The following is a 24,203-nucleotide window of genomic DNA, read 5'->3' on the forward strand; positions in this document are numbered from 1 at the left end:
CTCTTTCCATTCTCTTTTCCTACCTCTCACTTCCACTACTAATTGTTGCTGGTAACTAATGCTTTCACTTTCTCTTCTTCATCACCCTTTACATTATTGTTACTAATTTACTTGTTATTTGTTACATTACAGATGGTAGCTACATTGGGGTCAACTATGGTCGCATTGCCAACAACCTTCCCTCAGCAGTCAAAGTCGTTAACCTTCTAAAATCACAAGGCATTGACCGGGTCAAACTATACGATACCGACCCGGCTGTTTTATGGGCTTTATCCGGATCCGGAATCAAAGTAACCGTCAATCTCCCCAACGAAAAACTTTTTTTCGCAGCCAAGAAACTCTCCTTCGCCCTCTCATGGCTCCACAAAAACGTCGTCGTTTACTACCCTCACACACTCATCGAAACCATTGCAGTCGGCAACGAAGTCTTCGTCGATCCACACAACACCACCAACTACCTCGTTCCCGCCATGAAAAACATTCACAAAGCACTGGTAAAGAACAATCTCCACAACTTCATCAAAGTCTCTTCCCCAATCGCACTCACCGCTCTCGGATCTTCATATCCATCTTCAACCGGGTCGTTCCGACCCGAACTTATAGAACCAGTTATAAAACCGATGTTGAGTTTCCTCCGCGAAACGGCGTCGTTTTTAATGGTAAACGTGTATCCTTTTTTTGCTTACGTGTCGAACGCTGACGTCATATCTTTAGACTACGCTTTGTTTCGTGAAAACCCGGGTAGTGTGGATCCGGGTAACGGGTTAAAGTATTTCAATATCTTCGACGCGCAAATCGACGCCGTTTTTGCCGCGCTTTCTGCTCTCAAATACGACGACGTTAGGATCGTTGTGAGTGAAACGGGTTGGCCTTCGGAAGGTGATAGTTATGAGGTGGGTGCGTCCCCACAGAACGCTGCTGCGTACAACGGTAACCTTGTTAAAAAGATTTTAAGTAACGGTGGGACCCCCTTGCGGCCAAACGCGAATCTAACCGTTTATTTGTTCGCGCTTTTCAATGAGAATGGGAAAGTGGGACCCACCTCGGAGAGGCATTTTGGACTATTTTATCCTGATATGAAGAAGGTTTATGACGTTCCGTTCACGGTGGCGGCGATGAAGGGATACTGAAAGATTATATAAATGCACATTAAGGGTATCTGGATATGGATGATTACAAGTTGTTGAAGGAGTGAGACTAGCTAGGGTCATGGTCATTTATTCGTAGTTCATACATAGTTTTCTCTGTGATCACTTGGTTCTGAATTGTATCAATTAATTAATAATTGTGGGTGTCACCTAGGAAGATATTGTTAGTTTAATTATCTTGTGAAATTAAATTTGTTTGTAACCTAAATTTCATTGTGCAGATATATTTTGTGATTCATTCTGGGACATAATTGATGATTTATTCTTAAAATTTCTGCGTGTCTGCCTAAAAACAGATGAATTATTCTTAAAATTTAGTAGTCGACCATTAGGCATTAAAGTTTGTTTATTTATTTGATTAAATATCATGAGTCTATTAACTACTATTACTTTTTCTTTCCTTACAAAAGAGGCTAAGCACAACAAAAAGACTTCAAAACCATTGGTGGTAGCAATTCCCAAAAATACAAAAATAATCAATTAACTCAATTAATTAACTGATTAACAAAGCAATTTAATTGATTAATTGTTACAAAACAACAACCAAACGATTTCTAACGTACCTCTACCACATAGCACAAAGGACTAAATAATTAAATAAAAGCTCAAGTGTTTTATGACAATAATAAAAATCACTTATAGAATAAATTTATATACATATTATATGAAAAGACAAATAAATTTAACATAAAAAACTTAGAATTTATACATATAAAATTTTAGTTTAGTAAACTGTTGGGGAACAGGGTCCCCACGTGGCAGAGGGTATGATCCTTGTCCCCCGTTCCAAAACTTTTCTTGAAGGAACTTTCTCTCGCATTCCCCCGTCTTTGCCAGAAAAAATTATACGCCCACAGAACCTCAAATAGGACAGTTCTTGCAAGGATAAATAGGGGTAAAAATGGGTCGAGTCATGTCAAACTTTAGTTAAATAGAATTGATTTGTTTTAAATTTTGAAGCATGAGTTTGACCTAATTATTAGTTGTATGTCATTTTTTAGGTCGGACATGACTTTTTAAAAGCTTATCATGGTCTGAAAGTCTATTTATAAGGTTGTTTAAGTATAATTGAAGTAGCTAAAATATCATTAGAAGGGTGAATTGAATAAAGATATTCTACTTTTCTTAGTTTTTCCTTTCTTTTAAAATAGTATATTTTTGTGAGGATAATAGATGAGTGTTAGAGGATAAATGTTTAGAACTGAGAGTTCCACAAAATAAAGAGAATAGAGAATGAGACACATAAATTTATATTGGTTCATCCAAAATAGGTTACGTCTAGCCCTTACTTACTTGTGAGTTTTCACTACGACTCAAAAGACTTATCCTCTGAAGGTATTCTTTTCACTGTGCATTTTCTTAGTCTCATCGGACTTACATAAACATTTTCTCCTCTTGTCTTACAAATCTTACACAACTATCAATAAGTTAATATTAATTTGAGGATATACAATATTTTTAGAGATTTGATAAGAGTGGATTCTTGCATCATGATATACTCTCTAAGAGGATGATCCAAAGATATAATTAAGATTAGTAGAAAGTATGCTTAGGATGAGATTGCTTTTCACAACTTTGATCTTTTGCTTGTACAATGTTTCTTGTATTTTTCAAGGATGAGATTATATGAATTTATAGAAATCATGGTGCTTTAAACATAAATAGAAGTACAAAATATCTGTTGGAGACTTAAATGATTGCTCATGGTCTTTGTTTAGAATTGCAAATATATCGGTTAATTGTCCTTGTTATAATAATGTTAGGAGGATGAGTGATGCAGTATATCCTCGGATATAAGTTGTAGGAGGATGAAACTTTCATTAATTCTGATATGTCTTGTGTTTTTTGGCTTTTCATTTTCCTAACAAATTGAAGTGGCTTGCCTTACAACTTACAAGTTAAGGATATCACTGTTTGTACTTTGGTACTTTTACTCATTTTCCCATGTGCGCGGATGAATAGAGAACAAAAATCCATCATCTCTTTTGTGTTGTTTATCCTATAATATTTGCACCAGCCTCTTTTATCAGTATTTTTCTCAAATAATCGTCCTTTTTATTATTCAAATTGTTTCGTATGTTTAGACTAAAAGTAGCATTATCTTCTCTTGAGATGACATATTAATATGTGTAAAATCTTCATATGATCATAAATGTAAATGACTTATTTTTTAAAATTGATACACTTAAGATCACAAGTTAGAAAATAAGTTGGACAATGATAAGCTTAAAGAGATTAGAATATAAACATTTTCTAGAAAGTATAATCTTCTTTTGTCCCTAAGAATAAGTTCACATCCCTAGCCACATTTAATTAGTTATGGATTTTGGTGTTATTATTCACATCCAATTGAAAACCGAAAAGTAACAACTAACACAATAATAAATAGCTAAAATCATGTGAGGAGTAGGGGTATTTATGGTACAAAAATATTAAATTTTATTGGACCACATTAATGGTTTGGTTGAATTCTTGAAAATCACTTTTAAATCAAGTTCAGTTATGAACCAATATGACTGATTTATAAATATAAATCAATTTAATATTTTGAACAAGTTTTTAGTTAAAATCAATTTCAAACTAGTTCTTCGGGATAAAAATTTCTTAAATTTTTTTTACAAAAAATTTTGATTTTTTATTAATTTGTAAGTAAAATAGATGTCAAAAATTTGTTGATAACTTTTTTTTTTTGGAAAAAGAATTTCAAAATTTTTTTGACAAAAAAATATTGATTTTTTTCAAGAAAAGTATATGTAAAATTTTTTTTGAATACTTTTCAAGAAAAAAATATTTTTGATTCTTTTTTCAAAAAATTCTCAAGAAAAAAATGATTTAAATTTTTCTTTTTGATTTTTTTAATTCTTTTATAGATATTTTCTATATATTCTTTTAAGGAAAACAAATTTTAAAATTTTTCTAAAAACATATCTTAATTGAAGTTAAGTTTTTTTAAAAATAATTAAACTAATTTTTGAATTAAATTTAATTAACTACATTATTTTAAAATATGATTCAATTCATGAATCATTTAATTAATTTAATTTTTTTTAATACAATACTATTCAATTAAACATTTATTTTACACACCCCCTAGTGATTTTTCCACTTTTAAAACATATAGAAAGATGTGGCCCAATAGCACTCGAATTGATCGTAGCACTAGAATAATGACATACAAGATTCTACATCAATCCTTGATATATATATATATTAATTAGGGTTAAAAAAATTAAAAGTATTAAAAATATATATATTTGTTATATTAGAAAATTAAATTTTACAATCTTTTTGTCTCTTTAATATATTTTCGTGTTTTATTTCTCTAATATTTTTATTTTCGCTGTGTTACATTATCAGTTCAAAAAGTTCTCATGGTACAAACATTTACTGACCATTTAATATTGTTAAAAAATGTGTATTGATATAGATTTAGAACTAATAAATTATTTTATTAAATACTTGGAATAATATAGAGAAATTGGATTTGCAAATACTATTGTTTATATTGAAAAAATTAAATATGAAATAGAAATTAAATGTACTTTTGTGATCAACTATTATTTTGGTATCTAAATTTTAATTATTTGCGATTTATTATCTTACAAGATAGATTAAATAATTTTACATTAATTTATATGACAAATAATTCTTCAAATAATGTTAATTATATATTAAATAGTTTTACATTGCTTTCTATAACAAATAATTATTTAAATAATATTAATTATAATAAATATATTATTAATATTTTTGTAAAATACACAGAAATAACAATTATAATAATTATGAGATTTTATTTTATTAGTTCGTTCTAAACACCACAGATCCGAGTATCGATTCACAATCCCCAAATTCACCAAATTCACAGATATGCTTAATTTCTTCATTTCACATTCATGCATTTCAAATCATTATTGATTTACTTTTCTCAAAAAAGAGAAAGAAGAATATATATTTTCTTTTAGATTTTGTTGGTGAACAAAGCAAAGCTTCAATGTCATGTGTAATGAAACACTGAGAGGCAATAAACACTTTGTTGTGGCATCACTGAGTCACAACCTTGTTGTTAGACTCTTTTCTATTGAGATTATTAAAACTATGGAAATTAGAAAATTAACTACAAATTAAAATTAGAACATTATTTTCTTTATTTACTCCTATCATCACACTATATAATGCTTTATATAATTTGATGCACACATACACTGAGATAACTACATCAACCACACAATAAAAGTGCAGTCAAATAAATTAACAAAATATGTCTAAAAGGTCTATTTCTAAAATAAATTAAAAGAGTCGTTATTCTTTTAGTCTCCCCATCACTTGTATACATTTCTACCTTTTTGTTTATATATGAAATATTGAAGTTTGTGTTTTTCAAGTGTCTGCGTGATGATTTTCAATCCTAAGCTTTAAGAATAGAACTGTATTCAATCGAGGTACCACATATCTTTGTCAAATTTGATTCTATATGCGGTTTTCTATCAGCTTGGCTTCTTTGTACACCAACAATGTCTTCTTTTAAGTCACTATTTTTCAAGTAAAATTCTCTTCGATCCCTTAATTATTTAATTAATTTACTACAAGGTTAGGACTTCTTTTGTTGTATATATTAGTAGAAGAAAATGTATGACATCAATATTAGCATGCTTAAACCGAGTCCTTGTTTACTATTATGAAAGATTTTCCCCTGCAACGAGTGATAGTGGTAAACATGTTAAGATTGAAATTCCATAGTGATGAAATTAAAATATTAATAATAATTTATCTTTTTGGTATAAAGATTGAATGTTATAAAATTTAAGTGTATAAATAAATATTTTGGACTATAAATATGATTTCTTTTAAACTTTAAAGAATACATAAATAAATCAAGAACATCGTCCATTTCTAGTGTTTTCGAATGTGTATTTTAAGATTTACCTTACAAAAATCATCAAATTTAGGTACATTGAATTTAGACCCTCAAATCAAAATAAATAACATTTGAATTTTTTTAGTCTATTTTAAATAGACTAAATTTAGATTATTGTAATCAAAATAGGTTATATTTTTTCATGTGAGTTGTTTACTCAACCATAAAAATATCAGCTAAAGCTTTTTTCACTATGTTAGATTTGTCATATGGATCAAATGAAAATATGATATTATATCATATATCATGTCTAATGACTAACCGATTGAATCTAAATCTATTTTAGCAATATGGTTAACAATGTTCTTTTTATCCTTTCTGGTTTCCAACTATTGGATAATCCATCTTATGATCTACCTTCCTTCGTAGAGCTGTTAAGGCTGAAGAAACATTTGAGAACTCTTACCGGTCTAATGATGTAAATTTTGAAAAAGACGTGAATTATCTTCCCTATCATTATCAATAACAGCAAGAAGATATGGAGAAGAAGACAGATTAACTAAATTATATCATCCCGATTCCACATAAAAGGAAAAGAAGGAACACATTAAGCAAAACAGCTTATCTGTTACTAGTATATATGTTTTGCACAGTTTATATATTCATCAAATAAAATGAATCCTGTAAACCTATGATATGCCCAAAATACAACTGTTCAAATTAAAACCAGAACCTTCTTACAAAGTTTGAAGGAAAATACAAAAAACAAGAATTCTAGACTAAAGACCAAGTTCAGTGAGCAGATTGGCTTGAGGATGTTTTCTTGAAATCTATCTTGTCAACCTTAACCTCTCCATCAATAAGTTCATATACATAGACAACAACACGCAGACCATCGATGTCCATGAGGACAAAACTTGGGTTTACATCATATGTGATGCTGCTATAGGCACCAGTTGCAGAACCTGGATTTATAACCACACCACCCTCATGTTTGTATGCTGTAAACTGATGTGTGTGACCTGTCACAAGGATGTCTACATCAAGCTGCCTCTGCAGCATTGCTAGTGAATCTAGGTCTCCCCATGGAATAACCTTCAAAAGTAATAAAAACGCTATCATCTAGTAGCAATATATAATGATGAAGAAATTTGGGACTTCAAAGCAGTCAATTAAAAACCTTATCACTGGTGAAAAATGGTTAAGTGGAAACAAATTTAAATTGTTCTATATCTATCTATCTAATAAAATGTCGAAAACACCATCAAGGAAAAAGGTATGGAGGCACTAATTGAACACAATCATGGGCAACGTAAAGTGCTAAAATGAAATAAATCATCCAACTTAGGTTCATCTGTTCAAGGTGTTGCAAGGTAAGTAAGCTATAGGAAGGACTTCATATTCTTCTCTGAAATTTGTTTTTTCTTCTGCCTTATGTCTATAACTTCGATCAAGAAAATTTAAAGTACATTACTAATAGGCAGTAAAATTCTAAACTGGCAATTTGTCTCTTAGAATTTGGGTTGGGCTTAACTCAATCACACAAAATCGGCTTGTAGGAAATGTCTTTCATTTATAAACACTTTTACAAGCTCTATCACATCTAATGTGGAACCCTCAACATTATTCATACCCGAAAATATCTAGTATAGATGAAGTGAAGAAAGAATGTCAACGAGTCAAAATGAAAATCAAACCTGATGACCATGGCAAAGTCCAAGCTTAAACTGACCAATGGTTAGTGTTTTAGTCTCTGGATATCTCGTCTCATCATCATACTCACCACGAGTTATATGCAAGTCTGGACAAAGAGTCTTCAAGTAGTCATGAACTTCCTGAACATAATTCACATAAAATTTAGCTTAGGAATCCAAGCATTAAAATTAAAATATTTACCCAATTCAAATACCACAAAAAATCTCGCCTAATTCCACATCATACAACTCGATAAAGAAATGCAATTCTTAGTACTACAAAAATCATTACATTAAGAGTGATTCCGTCATACCATTTAAGAAAATATTTGAAACCCTCTTAAAGTTTGTTTGCTTGCAGTTAGCATAACTGAAAGAGAACCGAACTAAACAAAGAACCAACAAAGGAAATTTACCCTATGTTTGGAAGAAAGTTTTGAAAGGTAAGAGATAGATGAAGGGAAATAAGTATTATATTTGCACTAAGCTATAGTTTAAATACATGAATGAAAAAGATTAAAATAGATACAAGATGAAATCGATTATATTCCATATTAAGTAACACAGAAACAATCAACTTCGATCAGTATTACTTGTTTCTGTAAAACAGAAAATCTTTAAATTACACATACTTTAATACATAAATTTCCAGTGCAGATAATATGCTGGATCTTTCCAGGGACAAGCATGGATTTGAACTTAGCAGGGATATCAGGTGCTCTGTGGGGCACATGTAAATCCCCCAAAGCCAACACCAGCACCATCCTCACCAATCAAAATCTGAAAACACGCCGATTAGGGAACCTGAAGAAACAAAGTATCAACCATCAACATGGTGTTAGTAATAGTAACTTCGCAAAAGAATTTGTCTAGCAAAATCTATGTAATTATGTCTAATTATACTAAATATGAATACACGTGTTTTAATATTGTTATCAGATTCAAACAAAAGTTGAATTGCATTTTCCAATCAAGTATGGAAGAAACTGCTGACTATTGACGAAATTTTTTGTTCTATAATTGAATCTTCAAACTAAGAGCAGTGGAAAACAAAATCGAAATTGAAGTTGGAGAATTGCACTACTCAATATACGCCAAATACGAAAAATCACATGAATCCGCTAAATCGAAACAAATAGGTCAATTGACCACTCGCGATCCCCAAAGTAAACAACAACAAAAAACTTGTTTGTTCAGTGATCGCATCAATCCCTTTCCGAATGATAATAAAAAAGCATTCAGAGAGAGAAAATCAATCCCAAGCAAGATTATTAAAACAAATTTTTCAAAGATTAAAACAATTATATTATATAGAAAAAATAAAGATTGAACCTGATGAAGGCGAATGTGTGTGTGGAGACTACCCGCCACCTTGGCGATGAGTAGTGGCAACGGCGACTGAGATGGGAAGCGGAATCAAAAGAGAAGAGTTAGTTAGTGAGGATCAAACAGAAAAACTGACTTGGAAGCAGATTCATGAAAAGAAAGTCTTTTTTTTTTTTTTTTAGAGAATTAAACTTTTTTTAGAATAAGAGTGTCACTTTTAAAATTAAATTAAAAAAAATAACATTTATTTAAAAAAAATAAAATGTCTAAATTTACAACATTTCATTTTTCTTAACTAATCCAGATTTTCAGATATAAAAAACAAAAATAATCAAAATTTTACGCAAAAAGAAATTGCAAATCAACTTTTATGTTCTTAAATCAAAATTATTATCTAATTTATGTTCTTAAATTCCACGATTGAAATGGTAGTATATGTGACAAATAATATAAGTTAAACCAATCATTTAAATATATGGTTATGAGTTTGATCTTTAACTATGTATATAAAAATATTTTTTAAGAGAAGTCACTTTGTTAAATAGATCTTTGTACTTTGAAGAATTAGTCTATGATTTTCAACAGATATATCTTGGACGACCAAAAACTAATTAATAAAATTTAATCATATTTGTATATTCTAATTAGACTAATGCACAACTTTTATTTGCTTATTTGGTACATTAAGATCATAATTTCTGATCTATAATGATATGTTAACTTAAAACTATCAAAATGGTTGTTTAAACCATAAAACATATATGGCTCATTCAATGGGAATGTGAATTGTGGTTAATCATATCTTAGAAACTAAGTACTTCTCCAAGACTCTACACCATAGTTCAAGGTTGATCTCTTTGGTTAGACTAATGTTGATTAACTTTTACATTATCATTATTTATTATTTTGTCAAAGAAAAAACCTGTACAAATTTGTCATGGAAGGAAACAAACAAAAAAACTAGGAAATAGACAATGAAATAACACAAAATTAGAGAATAAGAAAAGAGGTGAAAAAATAAATAAAAACACAAGTTTATTTCAATGCTCAAACACTTTTATACAAAATTTCAATGCTCAAACATATCCAAATTTTTTTCAAGTCATATGTTTTGCTATAATCTTGTTTTGTTGTTCCAACCACAGTTGTTGAAGCCGCAACAAAGTTTGCTCTTGCATTGACACATTAGACGTTTGATCATTGGTGGTTGCACTAGGCCATGGCCCAAATGGATCATCATCTTCTATTTGTGTTGCCAATGTTGTTTCATTTCCACCCTTTGCACTAAATGTTGGTGCCACTGTTGAATTGTTAAAACTACTATATGAATGAAATGTTGGTGCCACTGTTGAATTGTTAAAACTATTATGTGAATGAAAGGGAACAATACTAGTGTTAGGATTTTCAACAGTATAAGTTGGTACTTCTACTATTGCATTAACATTTGAATTATGCACTTGAAAAGTTGGTGTTGAAGTTGAAACATCCTTATAAGAATGTTGTGCCTGAAAGCTTGGTGCCACAATCATCATATCAGATGTTTGAGTATGAAAAGTTGGTGCCACTGTTGTTTCATGTGAATTCATGTCACCAAAAATTAAATCCAAATTTGTTATGGAATTAGAACTTTGGTTAGAGAATGTTGATGCAAGAGGATCATGAACATTAAAGGCTGGTGCTACTGATAGATCAAAAACATCATCAAAACTAGTATTGGTGGTGACAGGAGCTAAATTTCCAATGTCTTCAAGGAATGGATTGTATTTTTGTTGAGGTACTATAGCTTGATCAAATAAATTGACAAAAGGGTCATATCCATTATCCAATTTATGAGGTGATGTTTCATTTGTTGTTACTGTCTTTGCCAATACTATTTCCCAACAATCTTTGGAGCTATCATTAGAACCCCCTTTTGTGTTCTGTTTCTCATATTCATTTGCTTGATTTTGTTGCACTTGATCTTGATGCTGATGCATATCATCAACACTTATAACATCAAAACTTGACCTTGAAGTTTGACCATTAGTCATTGATCTAGCAGAACCAGAACAATTAGCACTAGCAAACTCATCATATTGTGATGATTTCTCATCATCATCATCATCATCTTGATCAGATTGCTCAGAATACATATCCTGTTCCATCGAACCGCGCGAACTACCAGCAGCATCAGTAGCACTCATGAGATCTTCTAATGAAGTACATTGAGATCTAAAAGAACTACTCTCAAAAAAACTTTCAAGTGTTCCACACCTCTCAATACCTTCATCTTGAGATGAACTTGAACCTGCATTAGAATTCTTTTGTGATGAAAGAATGAAGTGTTTAGAACTATTATTTGCATGGAAAGAAGCTTGATCCTTCAAAAAAGCTTGTAATGTTTCCATAAGCTCTTCAGAAACTTTTTGAACACTTGGATATTCATAAGACCTACCAACACCAATGCTTGCACAAAAAGAATAGAATGCAGATAACTCATCAAATTGTTTATATGATTTAACACAAGCATTGAATGCAGTAACACAAGCTGAAAGTGGCAAATTGAAGAAATTGTCTAAAACAACAGCTAGACCATCAGAGATATCTTTGTAAAGATCAAAACTTTCTTGCACAACAGCATAGAGAGAAATCTGAACCAAACGATTGTTCTTAGCTGAACCTGTTGGTCTTGTTCCAATAGCTCTATCCAACAACTTTTGCCAATAAATGATTCTGTTAATAATCAATGTTGGTTTCATTTCTCCAATACCAGGCTCATTGGAAAGCTTGTTCCTTTGATTCTTGTCCTGAAAGTTACTGTTATTATAGGTGAATCTCCTTTGAAGTTTTCCTGTTAAGAAACAATCTAAACGTTCATCAAGGTACAAAGCAAATGTTCTGATAAATGCAGTGTAATCCCAAGGACTAGAATTTGAGTCATCTTTGAAACTTGAAAGGTTGAGAATTTTTGCACCCCTTTTCATTGCATGGAAAACTTCTCTAGGAAAATATGGATCACCATCTTGGAATATTCTAAGGACAATGATGAGAGATTTGAGTGCAACAACCCAATTTCGCGTCTTGCCGATTCGTTTGCCGATGCATTGTGCACATGCAGCAGCATAGGCTTTGTTTGATGATACTATGTTAACAATTTCATTCACATAACGTTCTTCAATTGGATTTTTGTCATGTGTTGTGGCTTTGAGAATTGTTACCTCAAGATTTGCTGCATTTGTTACCTTTGCTAGGCTAATGCTTGTTTGGTCTTTGACTGCTCCAATTGCTTTCCTTAGTTTGCTTGGCATTGTGATCACAAAATTATATTCAATTCAATTACTAGCTATGTTTTTTGTTGTGTATTTCCTATTGATGAATGATCAGTACTAGGCACATGCATGCATGCATGCATGAATTTTGTTGTAAGAAAAGTTAAAGTTGTTCAAAATTGACAATGTTGTTTGAGAACAATATTTGTGAGGATGAGAGACATAGAAGAAAGAGAATGAAGGTTGAATTTGTTATATTTTTAGTTTGTGGAATTGGATGGTGGAGAGTAAAAGGTGGGAGAGAAAATGTGTGCACATGACCAGAGTGTTTTTCTAATTGGTTGACTAATTATGCTTTTAAAGTTAGTACTAATTTTAATGGTTTCATATTGCAATTAAACAGTTTTTAAATCAAACAACGCATAGAATAACACATGTCAATTCATTTTCGTCAAATACAAAAACAAATGTCAATTAATATTTTGCAAAAAAGTCCAAATTGTTATTAGACAAATAAATTAAATTTCACACCAAACTTGTGTCTACATAAGACAAAAAATGCTATGTAATTATGTGATTGAAAGATCCTACTTTCTTTTTCTTGACCATTGATTATAATTAAAAGAAATTAATTTGATCATTGAGATTAATATTTTATATAAATTTTATTAGTGCTACTTTTAAACTGTGGATAAAAAATAATTAAAAACATATTTTTTTTAATGTGGTTGTATCGTCTTTATCCTGAATGAAATTTGTTTACCTTGAAAAGAAATATTTGATCACTCATATTCTATTGGCCTCAATTATTTACTAATATTCCATTGGTAAATTACATGACATTTGATATACTCAAGTGTATATTAGAATGTGATATTTTTTTTTTTTCATATTAATGTAGGTAAAGATCGTCGTTGGACTTTTAATAAAAATCAAAATATAACTCGTGTGTTGTGCGAATGTAATTTGTAAAATTTTATTTCAATGTAAATTTTTTTTAAAAAATTGAAGGTGATATTTATGATGTATAACTATATCAATCCGATTAGAAAGAAAAAAAAAATCAGCATTTGTATGTTTCTTAATTTATGAGAATAATGGTCATATAACAAACGAATAAATGGAATGGAAACACAAAAAATTTGTAATAAAAAGAGTGACTTTCACTCTAAAATATATGATTAAAAAAATATGAATGATTGTTTGTATACACAATTAAAAAGATTAAAATAAAATATGAGTGATTTTTACTCTAAAAATATTATTAAAAAAATACGAGTGATTGTTATATATATGTTTTATTTTAAACAGTCAATCATTATAAAATAATTTATTCCTATAAAAAATAGAATGTATATTTTGCAAACATTTATTTGAGATATATTTAAAAGCATTGATTTTTATATTATCATTATTTTTATTTTTATTTTACTTTTTATCTTGGGTTCTATTATTTTTTTATTCTTTTTTAACTAATTGAATGAACTACTATTTCTTATATTTTATGTTTCATGTCTCATTTCCACTTAGAGGTGTTATGACACATGTTTATTTCAAAAATATTTTGATTTAATTATCATTTTTGAATAGTGTATATAATGAACAAATTCAAAGTACTATTTTTTACGACAAAAATACAAAATAATATTGTGAATGATAAAACATCACTAATTGATTTTGATTATTTTTTCTGTTAATTGAAATTATGCTCTAATTTTGATTAAATATTTTCTTTTGTATTAGAGGAATAAAATATGTATACGAGTACTAATAAGAAAAAAATGGACACAAATTGCATATTACTTTGAAAATATTTAATGCATAATTTAACATTTTTATTTTTTAAAAATATTTTTGGCTGCTTTTTTTTTTCAAATATTTGCTAATTTAAATGACTATGTTTCAATATTTTTTTATTTTAATTTAAATTTCATTGCATTATTTTTGGATAAGTTTAATTATTGATTTTTAATATGTGATGATAATATTTTTATATATTTTATGGTAATTTATGAAATTAAAATATTTTGATGTATTTATATACACAATGAATTAAAAAATAAATTATAATTAATCAAATTTGTAATAAAAATTATATTTTTTATTGTTAATTTTTTAATTATAGAAATATAGATAAAAATTAAGTAAAATAAAAAATAAGAAATAAGAAATAAATTAATTATAGAAGTGTCACGTCATTCTATCTATTGAATGATGGAATTTGTTTTGATATATTTGTTTCAATATATTAATATTGAAAGAAAATCCTATCAGGCCAACACTCATAGTAACAGATAACAACATCTTGAGATTTTTATTTTATTTAATTTTTAAACTAATAGCAAGACAAGTGAATCATAGTCATCTTTGCACACACATGCACCTTTCACTCATCCGTGTCAGCACTGCCATAAATAATTAGATGAGTGGACCCCAAGTTACCAAACCAAAGGAAAGATAATTTCGGACGGATCATTTATATATTTGTATATATTGTAAGAAAATAATGGAGTTTGTGCATTTAAGATGTTGAACACTCACTGGTTCAATGTCGTATACTGCCAATGCTAACGTCGTAAACAATGTCTCTATCAAATGTTGCTTTGCTTACCATATATTTTGTCTCTCACCACAACTATATCATCAAAGACTTCTTCACACCTCACATCCATCATCTATAAAAAGCGTGTCAGATACCAAACATGCGTTCAAACAGAAGTGTCCATACTATATAACTCATTATCAGTATCACCTCCACCCCACTTTTTCACTTAATCTTGGACTCTTCTTTGCAATAATAGAGATAAAGCCCTTTAAATAAGACTAAAAAATATGTGAGGATTTTGCACCTTTAAATTTCAGAGGTGGTGCTTCATTCCATGGTGCAGCTGAAGCGGGATAGAAAAAAGACAGTAAGTATCCGAGAGTTTTTTTTTTTTATTTTGAATTTAGAATAAAGGGTTATTAATTAGGAGTTTAGAATGATTTGTCTTGAACTTTTGAAGATGATGTTATGCATATGTTCTTTCATGACCTGTTAAACTATGATGCTCTATTCGGTTTGAGGCTTATCTAGGGAACAAGAAAAATGTTTGACTTGTGCTTATATATGCAAGAAAAATAAATGAAATTTTGCTTTTTTATTGTACCATTTATTGAAAATCCATTTAATAATTGTGTTTGGTTGTTAAAAGGACTAGTTGGGACTTAGGAGTATGTATCTGTATGCAGAGTTCTTTGTTTCTTATTTGGTTTACCTGAAAATTACACAAAACCATGGCTTGTACATTAAACTATGCAACTTTCATATATTGGTATTTAGCCAACTAATTAAACTATGCAACTTTCATTTATCTATGCAGGATTCACATGACCAAGTCCCATATTGTACTATCTCATATACTTGAAGTGGTGGGACTCCTTTTCCATTTTTCAAATTCAGCCATAACCATAGTTTTCTGTCTCATTCTTATAAACCTCTGACAATATATATTCACGTCAAACTTTCATCCTGTGTATTATTCGACACTATATAATACACAGTACTACACACTATACACCCTCTCTAAATTTCCACACAAATTCACTAGTTGAGAGAGTAATATCCATGGATGCTAGAAACTTGTTGGTTCTTCTTTCCTTTGGTATAACACTAGTTTTACTTGTTACCTGGTTTCACCTTCCATTATTATCACTCACTAACAAAGAAGCTCTAAACTGCAACATTTACTCTGGATGGTGCACCTCAAAGAACCGTTTCCACTCTTCTTCATCAGACCCCAATCCAATCAACAAACCAACAACATTCTCCAATCACCACCAACAACTGAAACACGAATTTGATGTTCCTCGCCACCCTCTAGACCCTCTAACCATCCAAGAGTTCAATGAGGTTCGCGCTGTCCTATCCACACACCCTCTCTTTAAGTCCTCAAACAGTTACACTCTCAATTCCCTTGTCCTAGAAGAACCAGACAAAGAACTTGTTCTCAAATGGAAAAAGGGTCAACCATTACTTCCTAGGAAAGCTTCAATCGTTGCACTTGTGAAAGGTGTCACTCACACTCTCACCGTTGACCTTAACACAAATCAGATAACTAACCATGAAACAAGTCCAGCTGCTGGATACCCTACCATGACCATTGAGGAAATGATGAGTGTACTTGATGTTCCATTGAAGAACAATGAGTTCAATAACACAATCACTAAACACGGCGTCGACTTAGCAGACCTTGTATGCCTTCCACTCTCTTCAGGGTGGTATGGAACACCAGTGGAAGAGAATATAAGGTTGATTAAGGTGCAGTGTTATTCAAGAAAAGGCTCTGTTAACTTCTACATGAAACCAATAGAAGGTGTCACTGTATTAGTTGATATGGATAAAAAAGAGGTCGTTTCCATTACAGATAATGGCCAAAACATTCCTATTGCAAATGGTGTCGACACTGATTACCGTTACTCCGTTCAGAAGCTCAATAAAGAGTTGAAGCTGATAAATCCAATATCCTTGGAACAACCAAAGGGTCCAAGCTTTACAGTTGATGGACATATAGTGAAATGGGCTAACTGGGAATTTCATCTGAAACCTGACCCTAGAGCTGGAATAATCATTTCTCAAGCTAAGGTGAGAGATCCAGATACATCAGAGTTGAGAAGTGTTATCTACAAAGGGTTCACATCGGAACTTTTTGTGCCTTATATGGACCCTACTGATGGATGGTATTTTAAGACATACATGGATGCTGGTGAATATGGATTTGGGTTGCAGGCAATGCCTTTAGACCCTTTGAATGATTGTCCAAGGAATGCATACTACATGGATGGAGTGTTTGCATCTGCTGATGGAACACCCTTTATACAACCAAACATGATTTGCATTTTTGAGAGTTATGCTGGTGACATTGCTTGGCGACATGCCGAGTGTCCCATCACTGACATGAGGGTAAGGATTTCGTTACTCGTGACTAAATTACTGCTAGTGTCTAATTATGGATTCGTCAAACTAGGAATGTTAATAATTTTTCTCTGCTTTATTCTAAGAATTTAGACTCCTTTTGATTTAATTTAAAGATTTATTTAAAAGGAAAAAGTAAAGAGTTATGGCAAACAGTTGAAAAACCAGCAATTGGGACTGTAATCATATAAATGGTCAGTAACAAATTTTGAATTTGTTTAAATCTCAATCATTAAATTTCAATAGGTATATAAGTATAACTCTTCATTTTTCTCTCTAGGTGAATGTCTTATTTTTAGAGGACCTTAATTCATATTCTAGATGTTATATGGATTTCATTTTTATAGTTGGATTACTTATTTTGGGTTTATACTATTGTGGCAGGTTACAGAAGTGAGGCCAAAAGTAACACTGGTGGTTAGAATGGCAGCAGCAGTAGCAAACTATGACTATATTATGGATTGGGAATTTCAAACCGATGGACTAATCAGATCCAAGGTTAGTGATGTAAATTCAATTGATTTAGTTTTTTGTTTAGGAAATAGTGCTGAGATTGATACTCCCAGTAATAACCTCTGTAGAGAGGAAACTAGTACATAGTTTTGGAGTGTGTACAATAAACTAATCATCGAGATGCAATACAATAACATAAATAGTATTTAATACACCAAATCTATGTGACATTTAATGTTTATTATAGTCTAGTGCAAACCAGTATGCACTAGAGTTCTTCAATGCTTTGTCCTGTGTATACTGCACTGCATTTTCAAGTATAAATTATAATGGACAAGTTGCACTATAGATTGATGGTTTACGTTAAGAGGTTGTACAAATTTTTCTAGATTGATGCTACATGTTGTCTCATTGTATTTAATAATTTAAGCTAATATCAAATTTTTTTTTTTTCCTTCTGATGCAGGTTGGACTAAGTGGTATCTTGATGGTGAAAGGAACAACCTATGAGAACATGAACCAAGTACCAGACCAAGAATATCTCTATGGAACCCTTTTGAGTGAAAACATTATTGGTGTAATCCATGACCATTTTATCACATATTACCTTGACATGGACGTTGATGGCTCAGACAATTCATTTGTAAAGGTAAATATCAAGAGACAAGAGACCTCTCCAGGAGAGTCACCAAGAAAGAGCTACCTGAAAGCTGTGAGAAAAGTTGCTAAGACAGAAAAAGATGCTCAAATAAAGCTTCAACTCTATGACCCATCTGAATTTCATGTGGTAAACTCGTTGAAGAAAACAAAAGTGGGGAACCCTGTTGGGTACAAATTGGTTCCGGGTGCCACAGCAGCTAGCTTACTTGATCCTGAAGATCCCCCACAAAAGAGAGCAGCTTTTACAAACAACCAAATATGGGTCACTCCTTACAACAAGAGTGAGCAATGGGCTGGTGGCTTGCTTGTTTACCAGAGCCAAGGCGATGATACTCTTCAAGTCTGGTCCAACAGGTTAGAGATTATTTTCATAATTTTACCTTTGTTAGGGCGAGCCTTAGGGCACCCACCAGATTGTTTCCTTGTGATGTGTGGATCAAATCCTAAAAATAATCTCTCTAGCTATTTGGTCATTTATAAAGTAAGACAATACCATAAGTTAGGTCTGGTTCAGCCCGACCAGGTATAGTCCAGTTTGATTCGGTTTGATTTGACTTAGTCTAGTCTAGTTTGGTTTGGTTCGAGTCAGTCTGGTTCGGTGTGCTTTGGTCCAATGTGAATCAGTCCAGTTTGGCTTGCCCCAGTTGTGTTTTGTCTGGCTTATTTGATTTGGCATGGTTTGTTTTGGATTTTTGGCCTGGTTCTGCTCGGCCTAGTACTGTCTTATGGTTGGTAAGAAGAATTTGGTGCCTAGTGATGTGTCAGTTATGAGATCAAATTCTGAAAGTTTTACAAATACACATGACTTGTCATACTTATTAAATAATGTGGCAACACACCATTGGATGCACATGTAAAACTTTTATATAATGACATTGTATATTCATCATAAAAATAATCTCTCCAGAGCGACAACCATTTAATGTGTCTATGTAGTTGAATTTGCTGCCTGGAATGAATTGTGAACACATCAATTAAATATTGACATGTCTGAAATTGATGATAATTTAATGTGCAGGGATCGTCCAATTGAGAATAAGGACATTGTGTTGTGGTACACAGTGGGGTTCCATCACGTACCATGTCAAGAGGACTACCCTATCATGCCTACTGTATCTTCAAGTTTTGACTTGAAGCCTGTCAATTTCTTTGAAAGAAATCCAATCCTAAGAATGCCTCCCAATTTCAAAGATGATTTGCCTGTTTGCAAGGCACAAGATTCCGCTTGAGATTCTATCTGTTGTTTTTAGTCTAACTATTTATATTTATATGAATGATGACGAAACTCATAGATTTAAATAATTAGTAATGGCATATGATGCAATAGTTGTAGAGAATCTAATTTCTAAACTTCACTGTCTTGTGCAAGTTGTGTTATTCGTGTCTTGTACACGCCAAATAAACAAATCAGGAGTTGGTCTAGTGGAAGTATATTAATTCCCCAATAGAGACATAATAAATGTCAAGATTCTACTTTTGTTGTACTGTTGGGCATGAAAATAATTACAGTATCCCAGATAAGATAATGCAAATAAACTCTAAAAGAAGTTATCTTCACAATAAAAAGATATATGAATACTCTAAATTGAATAACTCAATTTAAATGGTAATTATTACATGTATATTTTTATTTACAAACAAATATTACAAGTACATATATAATCTAATTATAAGTGTACTTAAATGCTTATAAGGCATGGTGCTCATTAAGGGAAGAAATCTCCATCGTGGATGGCCTAAGTACTTAAATATCAACAATTGATTTTTTTTTTCAGTTTACAAATAACTCATTTCACAGTAAAAAATAAATAAAAATTATTTATCATGGTAACGACTAACTATGTACCTTGAGGTGTGAGCTCTTCATCGGTGTCTCCAAAGACAAACTAAAAAATGATTTTGCTAGGAAGTACTACTTCCAAATATTAATCAGTGCTAATTCATTGCCGTTACATCCAATGAGTATCCCACTGTGTCATGTCAAAAAAATTATTCCTCAACAAGGGCCAGACTTTTCATACTTCCCTCCTAGCATTGATAAATTAACTTCCATGTGAAATGCTCCTCCACAGCTAGGGTCTAATCTCCAGAGTGCTAAGAAAGATAAGATACAACAGATGATGCTTTTGACGCTATTAAAAGTTAGTTTAAATTTAGTTTCAGCTTATGCAAATATAACAATATTTAGTTGGAGTTCCTCGTTAATAAGAAGATTAAGTTGCATTGTGGTAAATGTTTTAGATTTGATGAGTGGCAATTTGGCATGGTACACATACAAAAATACAGGCAAACCACAGCATAATTGTATAACATATTGAGTGTTTGGAATAGTTTATTTTCAACTTGCTTGAGTTTATTTATCTTATGTCACAAATATTTGTGTGTTGCAGTGCATTTATAAAAAAAATAAAAAATTATGACCTTATTTATAAGTTATCTTTAATTTATTTCAGCAAATTCTCCATAATAATTCATAAAAATAACTTATATGTGAAGATAATTTAGCCTTATTTCATCTTCAATTCTAAAAATAACTTGTCCATAAACGTTTACTTTTTTATAATAACCATGAACACTAACTATAACAAGTGTTTATTTTTTTTCAGAAATAAAAAATAACATGCTTGTTGAAGCCCTTAATTAAATTTGCCCAAACTGCACACATATCTGCATTTCCTATATTTTTTATATCCAAGACAAACCACTCATTGCTTCGTTACTGTTTTCCAAAAGAACTTTCAAGCAAGTCATTTTCTTTGAAAGATATAACCGATTATACGTGCCAACATTAAGCTATAATAATCTCAGTCAGAACCGCACCTATGCTCTGATAACAGAACTCTCAAAAATAGGGGAACCAAGCCAAGACTTATAGATGAACCCGAAGTACAAAGATTAGGTGGCACAGGTTGGACTTTCAACCATAGGCTCCATCCTGCAGAAAAAATGCTAACAATGAGAGACCAAATTCTCAATTTTTTCGCATCAATCTCCCCTTTTCATATACTGAGTAATCCATGAAAAACAGTCTCCAGAACAATTACAACGTCACTTCCATTACAATCATGCTATCTCTCTCTCTTTAGGGCACTCCTTTCATCTTCATTTTCATCAATCATACAGTCATTTAATTTGTAATGACTCCAACACACTCGCTTCCTTCCTTTACAAACACCATTCATCATATTCATACCCAACCGAATCTGCTTCTCTTGCTCTCTTCCAATTTTGAACTTCACCCTTTCTCTTCCCTTTGCCAATGCCATCCTCGTGTCTTTCACTTCTTTTTCAAGAATGCCATCGCTCTTTAACATGCCGCTGTTTTCCTCCACATTGCCACTGCAATCTTCCGTGGCAAGCGAATGTTCCCACAATTTTTCACCACATTTCCTCTCCTTAACCAAAACTTGGTCACATTTTTTATATAAGCTTTCCCTAGGAAAATCTGGGAGCCATCTTGGTATATGCAAACCTTGTATTTTTGCATTCTTAACGCCATATATTGATGTGTCAGAATCAATGGTTATTTCTGGATTTTGACTTGCACAAGCATCTTTCGGTGGAATCAGTTTAGAAAATGGTACTTCTTTAGAGAGGCTGACAAAATTCACAATATCTTTTAGAGCTCCAGAACTCAGCAGGTTACTTGTGTGCGTTTTTGAACCACCGGGAAATCCTCGAACAGAACACAGATCATGAATGCCGTTGATGAGGTCAAAGAGGTTGGAGTCGGTGCGATTGGATGCAGTAGCAAAAGAGGCAGCTGATCTTCCAATGGCTTCAAGATATTTTGTGGCAACATTAGTTAAGGCTTCAAGAGCGTCACATTTGGATCTTTTGTAGCCAACTGACTGGCAGATCTGAGAAACTGCAGTTTTGGCTATAGCAAATGAGAACTCTGATGGGGTTTCTGCTACTTGAACATCTTTTACTCCTAGGTTCCTCTTCCTTTTGCTTTTTTCCCTTCGGGCTAGCTTTGATGGGGCCTTGATGGTGCTTCTCTTTTGCATAGGGTTCATGGGCAGAATGAAAGGCAAGAAGAAGAAAGATATAACTGAAAACCCTATGCAAAACCCCTAGAGCCAGGATCTGTCTCTGATATGTAAGAAAAGATGCATACCAGCTCCTTTCCTGCCATCAAGAAATCGGTGATAATTACAAGCACGGAACATTGAAGATGGATGGGCATGTAAAAAAGTTAGAAACTAAAAGTTAGAAACAGATTGCCAAAGACATAGAATATATACCAACTGTTTATAAAAGTGTAATAAAAATTAAAGAAAAGAGAGCAATCTACAGAAAATTATGCTGGGACCAAAATTTCAAACATGACCAGTATGATAGTGAGCCAGATTCGTTAAAAAGAGCTATATACTTTGTTCTTATTGAAGAGATGTCAGAAGGCATTTTCAGTTTGCTATCCAAGTAATTTATATCTACGAAGCAAAAAACTATAATTTTTGTTCCTCGATATTTCTGCATGTTCATGACCTCATGATCCGACTTCAGTGTCAATTTTCATCCCATCAATATTTCCTTCCCCAAATTCATAAAACACTATACTTACTTTCTTCTCACATCTCTCTTAGCACAGTCTGTTTTGCTTCTATATTTCTTTTATTTCAACAATCTATATACTCAACCAGTGAATCCAAACCTCGAACCCAATGGCATTCCACATCAAAGATTAAAATATCAATAGCCTTACATGAACCTTATAACTTTTAAAAATGTCATAATAAGAAGCCTAAAACAGCACCCAAACAACCGCACATTAAAGAGTATAGCAAAAGAAAATGATCCAAGTGAAATGTCTACCCAAAAGTGTCCCCAGTTGGGCCCCTTATTCCCCAGGCACACAAGTGAAGAGAACAAGCAAAAATCTAGAATTTCCTTGCAATGACACTTTAACAGCAAACTAAAACCAACCACGTTTTTCATCAAACAGCTTATTTGCATTATTCATTAATGAAATGAAACATGGTAGAGATTGATTCTTCATTCCAAAATTACTCTAGTTATAAAGAAAACTTGTACACAAGAATTCAACAACAAAACATTCACTTAAAAATAGTAATCATTCATAATGTAGAAACATTCTGTCATTTTGAGTATTACTGATAAATAAGTCTCCAGTTTTTTTAGTTGTTCCTGAGTTTTAAACATAATGTATAGGAAATCATTTGTGTTGAATCCATTGTATTCAGTGTAGCAGCCGCTCCACCACCGCGAATATCACATCAAAATGAAAACAAATATCACTTAGTTTCAACTTTCAGGCATCAAATTGAAATTCAGTACGTCATCCTCTTGTAACACACATGAACAAAACCAATAAGCAGGCAACCAAAAATATTAACTAACTAATCAGCACCATAACTTATATAGCACCCACACTTCTGATCAAAAGCATATCTTAGTGTCTGACACAGACACGTTGATTACATTCAAATAATTCATTTTCTCAAATTATGATCGGTGTTAGGGTGTCGATATCAATATGGTGTACGTGTCGGTATCAGTTTTTCATAATCATCAAGTATTGTGATTTACTTATAAAATAAACACACACAAAATTCATATGAAGCAGGATGATTTTGTGGTAATGTAAAGAATGTTGATCATAGGAACAGAGTAAAAAGGCGGAGAAATTAGCCATTACCTGGTTCGTCAATTAGTAGAACGAGTAATCACAGAGACTCTTTGGGCTGAAATAGCAGGACCAATCTTAGGGTTTTTCTTTATGTATGAATAAAAAATTATATGTGACTTTAGATACAACGAGAGAGGGAACGATACGAGAAGGAAGTGAACCGAATCAACGCCTTCGTTTCCAGAGAGCAGATGAAGACCCTAAACGGC

General features: G+C 31.8%; 5 protein-coding genes across 5 annotated transcripts in view; 2 read left to right on the top strand and 3 right to left on the bottom strand.

Annotated features, from left to right (window-relative positions):
* Positions 1–1,386, top strand: part of LOC101506431 (glucan endo-1,3-beta-glucosidase 11) — a 2,243-nt gene extending 857 nt beyond the window's left edge. The window contains exons 2-3 of the mRNA XM_004501990.4: positions 1–51; positions 133–1,386. Of these exons, the coding sequence (XP_004502047.1) occupies positions 1–51; positions 133–1,130 (1,049 nt within the window). The 3' untranslated portion in view covers positions 1,131–1,386. The remainder of the gene's footprint in view (positions 52–132) is intronic.
* Positions 1,387–6,613: 5,227 nt separating this feature from the next.
* LOC101506757 (vacuolar protein sorting-associated protein 29-like) lies at positions 6,614–9,170 on the bottom strand. The gene is made up of 4 exons (XM_004501991.4): positions 9,033–9,170; positions 8,333–8,504; positions 7,704–7,841; positions 6,614–7,101 (listed from the first exon to the last, which is right to left on the bottom strand). Exons 2-4 carry the CDS (start codon positions 8,462–8,464, stop codon positions 6,799–6,801), a joined length of 573 nt encoding a protein of 190 aa, XP_004502048.1. The 5' UTR covers positions 8,465–8,504; positions 9,033–9,170; the 3' UTR covers positions 6,614–6,798.
* Positions 9,171–10,073: 903 nt separating this feature from the next.
* Positions 10,074–12,465, bottom strand: LOC101507095 (clathrin coat assembly protein AP180). Its single transcript, XM_012716279.3, has one exon. It carries the CDS (start codon positions 12,311–12,313, stop codon positions 10,124–10,126), a length of 2,190 nt encoding a protein of 729 aa, XP_012571733.1. The 5' UTR covers positions 12,314–12,465; the 3' UTR covers positions 10,074–10,123.
* A 3,277-nt stretch (positions 12,466–15,742) lies between these two features.
* On the top strand, positions 15,743–19,825 carry LOC101507416 (amine oxidase [copper-containing] gamma 2-like). The gene is made up of 4 exons (XM_004501993.4): positions 15,743–17,216; positions 17,613–17,726; positions 18,148–18,695; positions 19,360–19,825. The coding sequence occupies exons 1-4, from the start codon at positions 15,882–15,884 to the stop codon at positions 19,568–19,570; spliced, it is 2,208 nt and encodes a 735-aa protein (XP_004502050.1). The 5' UTR covers positions 15,743–15,881; the 3' UTR covers positions 19,571–19,825.
* A 1,092-nt stretch (positions 19,826–20,917) lies between these two features.
* Positions 20,918–24,203, bottom strand: LOC101507726 (uncharacterized). Its single transcript, XM_004501994.4, has 2 exons — positions 24,004–24,203; positions 20,918–22,472 (listed from the first exon to the last, which is right to left on the bottom strand). Exon 2 carries the CDS (start codon positions 22,358–22,360, stop codon positions 21,410–21,412), a length of 951 nt encoding a protein of 316 aa, XP_004502051.1. The 5' UTR covers positions 22,361–22,472; positions 24,004–24,203; the 3' UTR covers positions 20,918–21,409.

This window comes from Cicer arietinum, chromosome 5, assembly GCF_000331145.2.
Source record: "Cicer arietinum cultivar CDC Frontier isolate Library 1 chromosome 5, Cicar.CDCFrontier_v2.0, whole genome shotgun sequence".
In the NCBI taxonomy this organism is placed as follows: Eukaryota; Viridiplantae; Streptophyta; class Magnoliopsida; order Fabales; family Fabaceae; genus Cicer; species Cicer arietinum.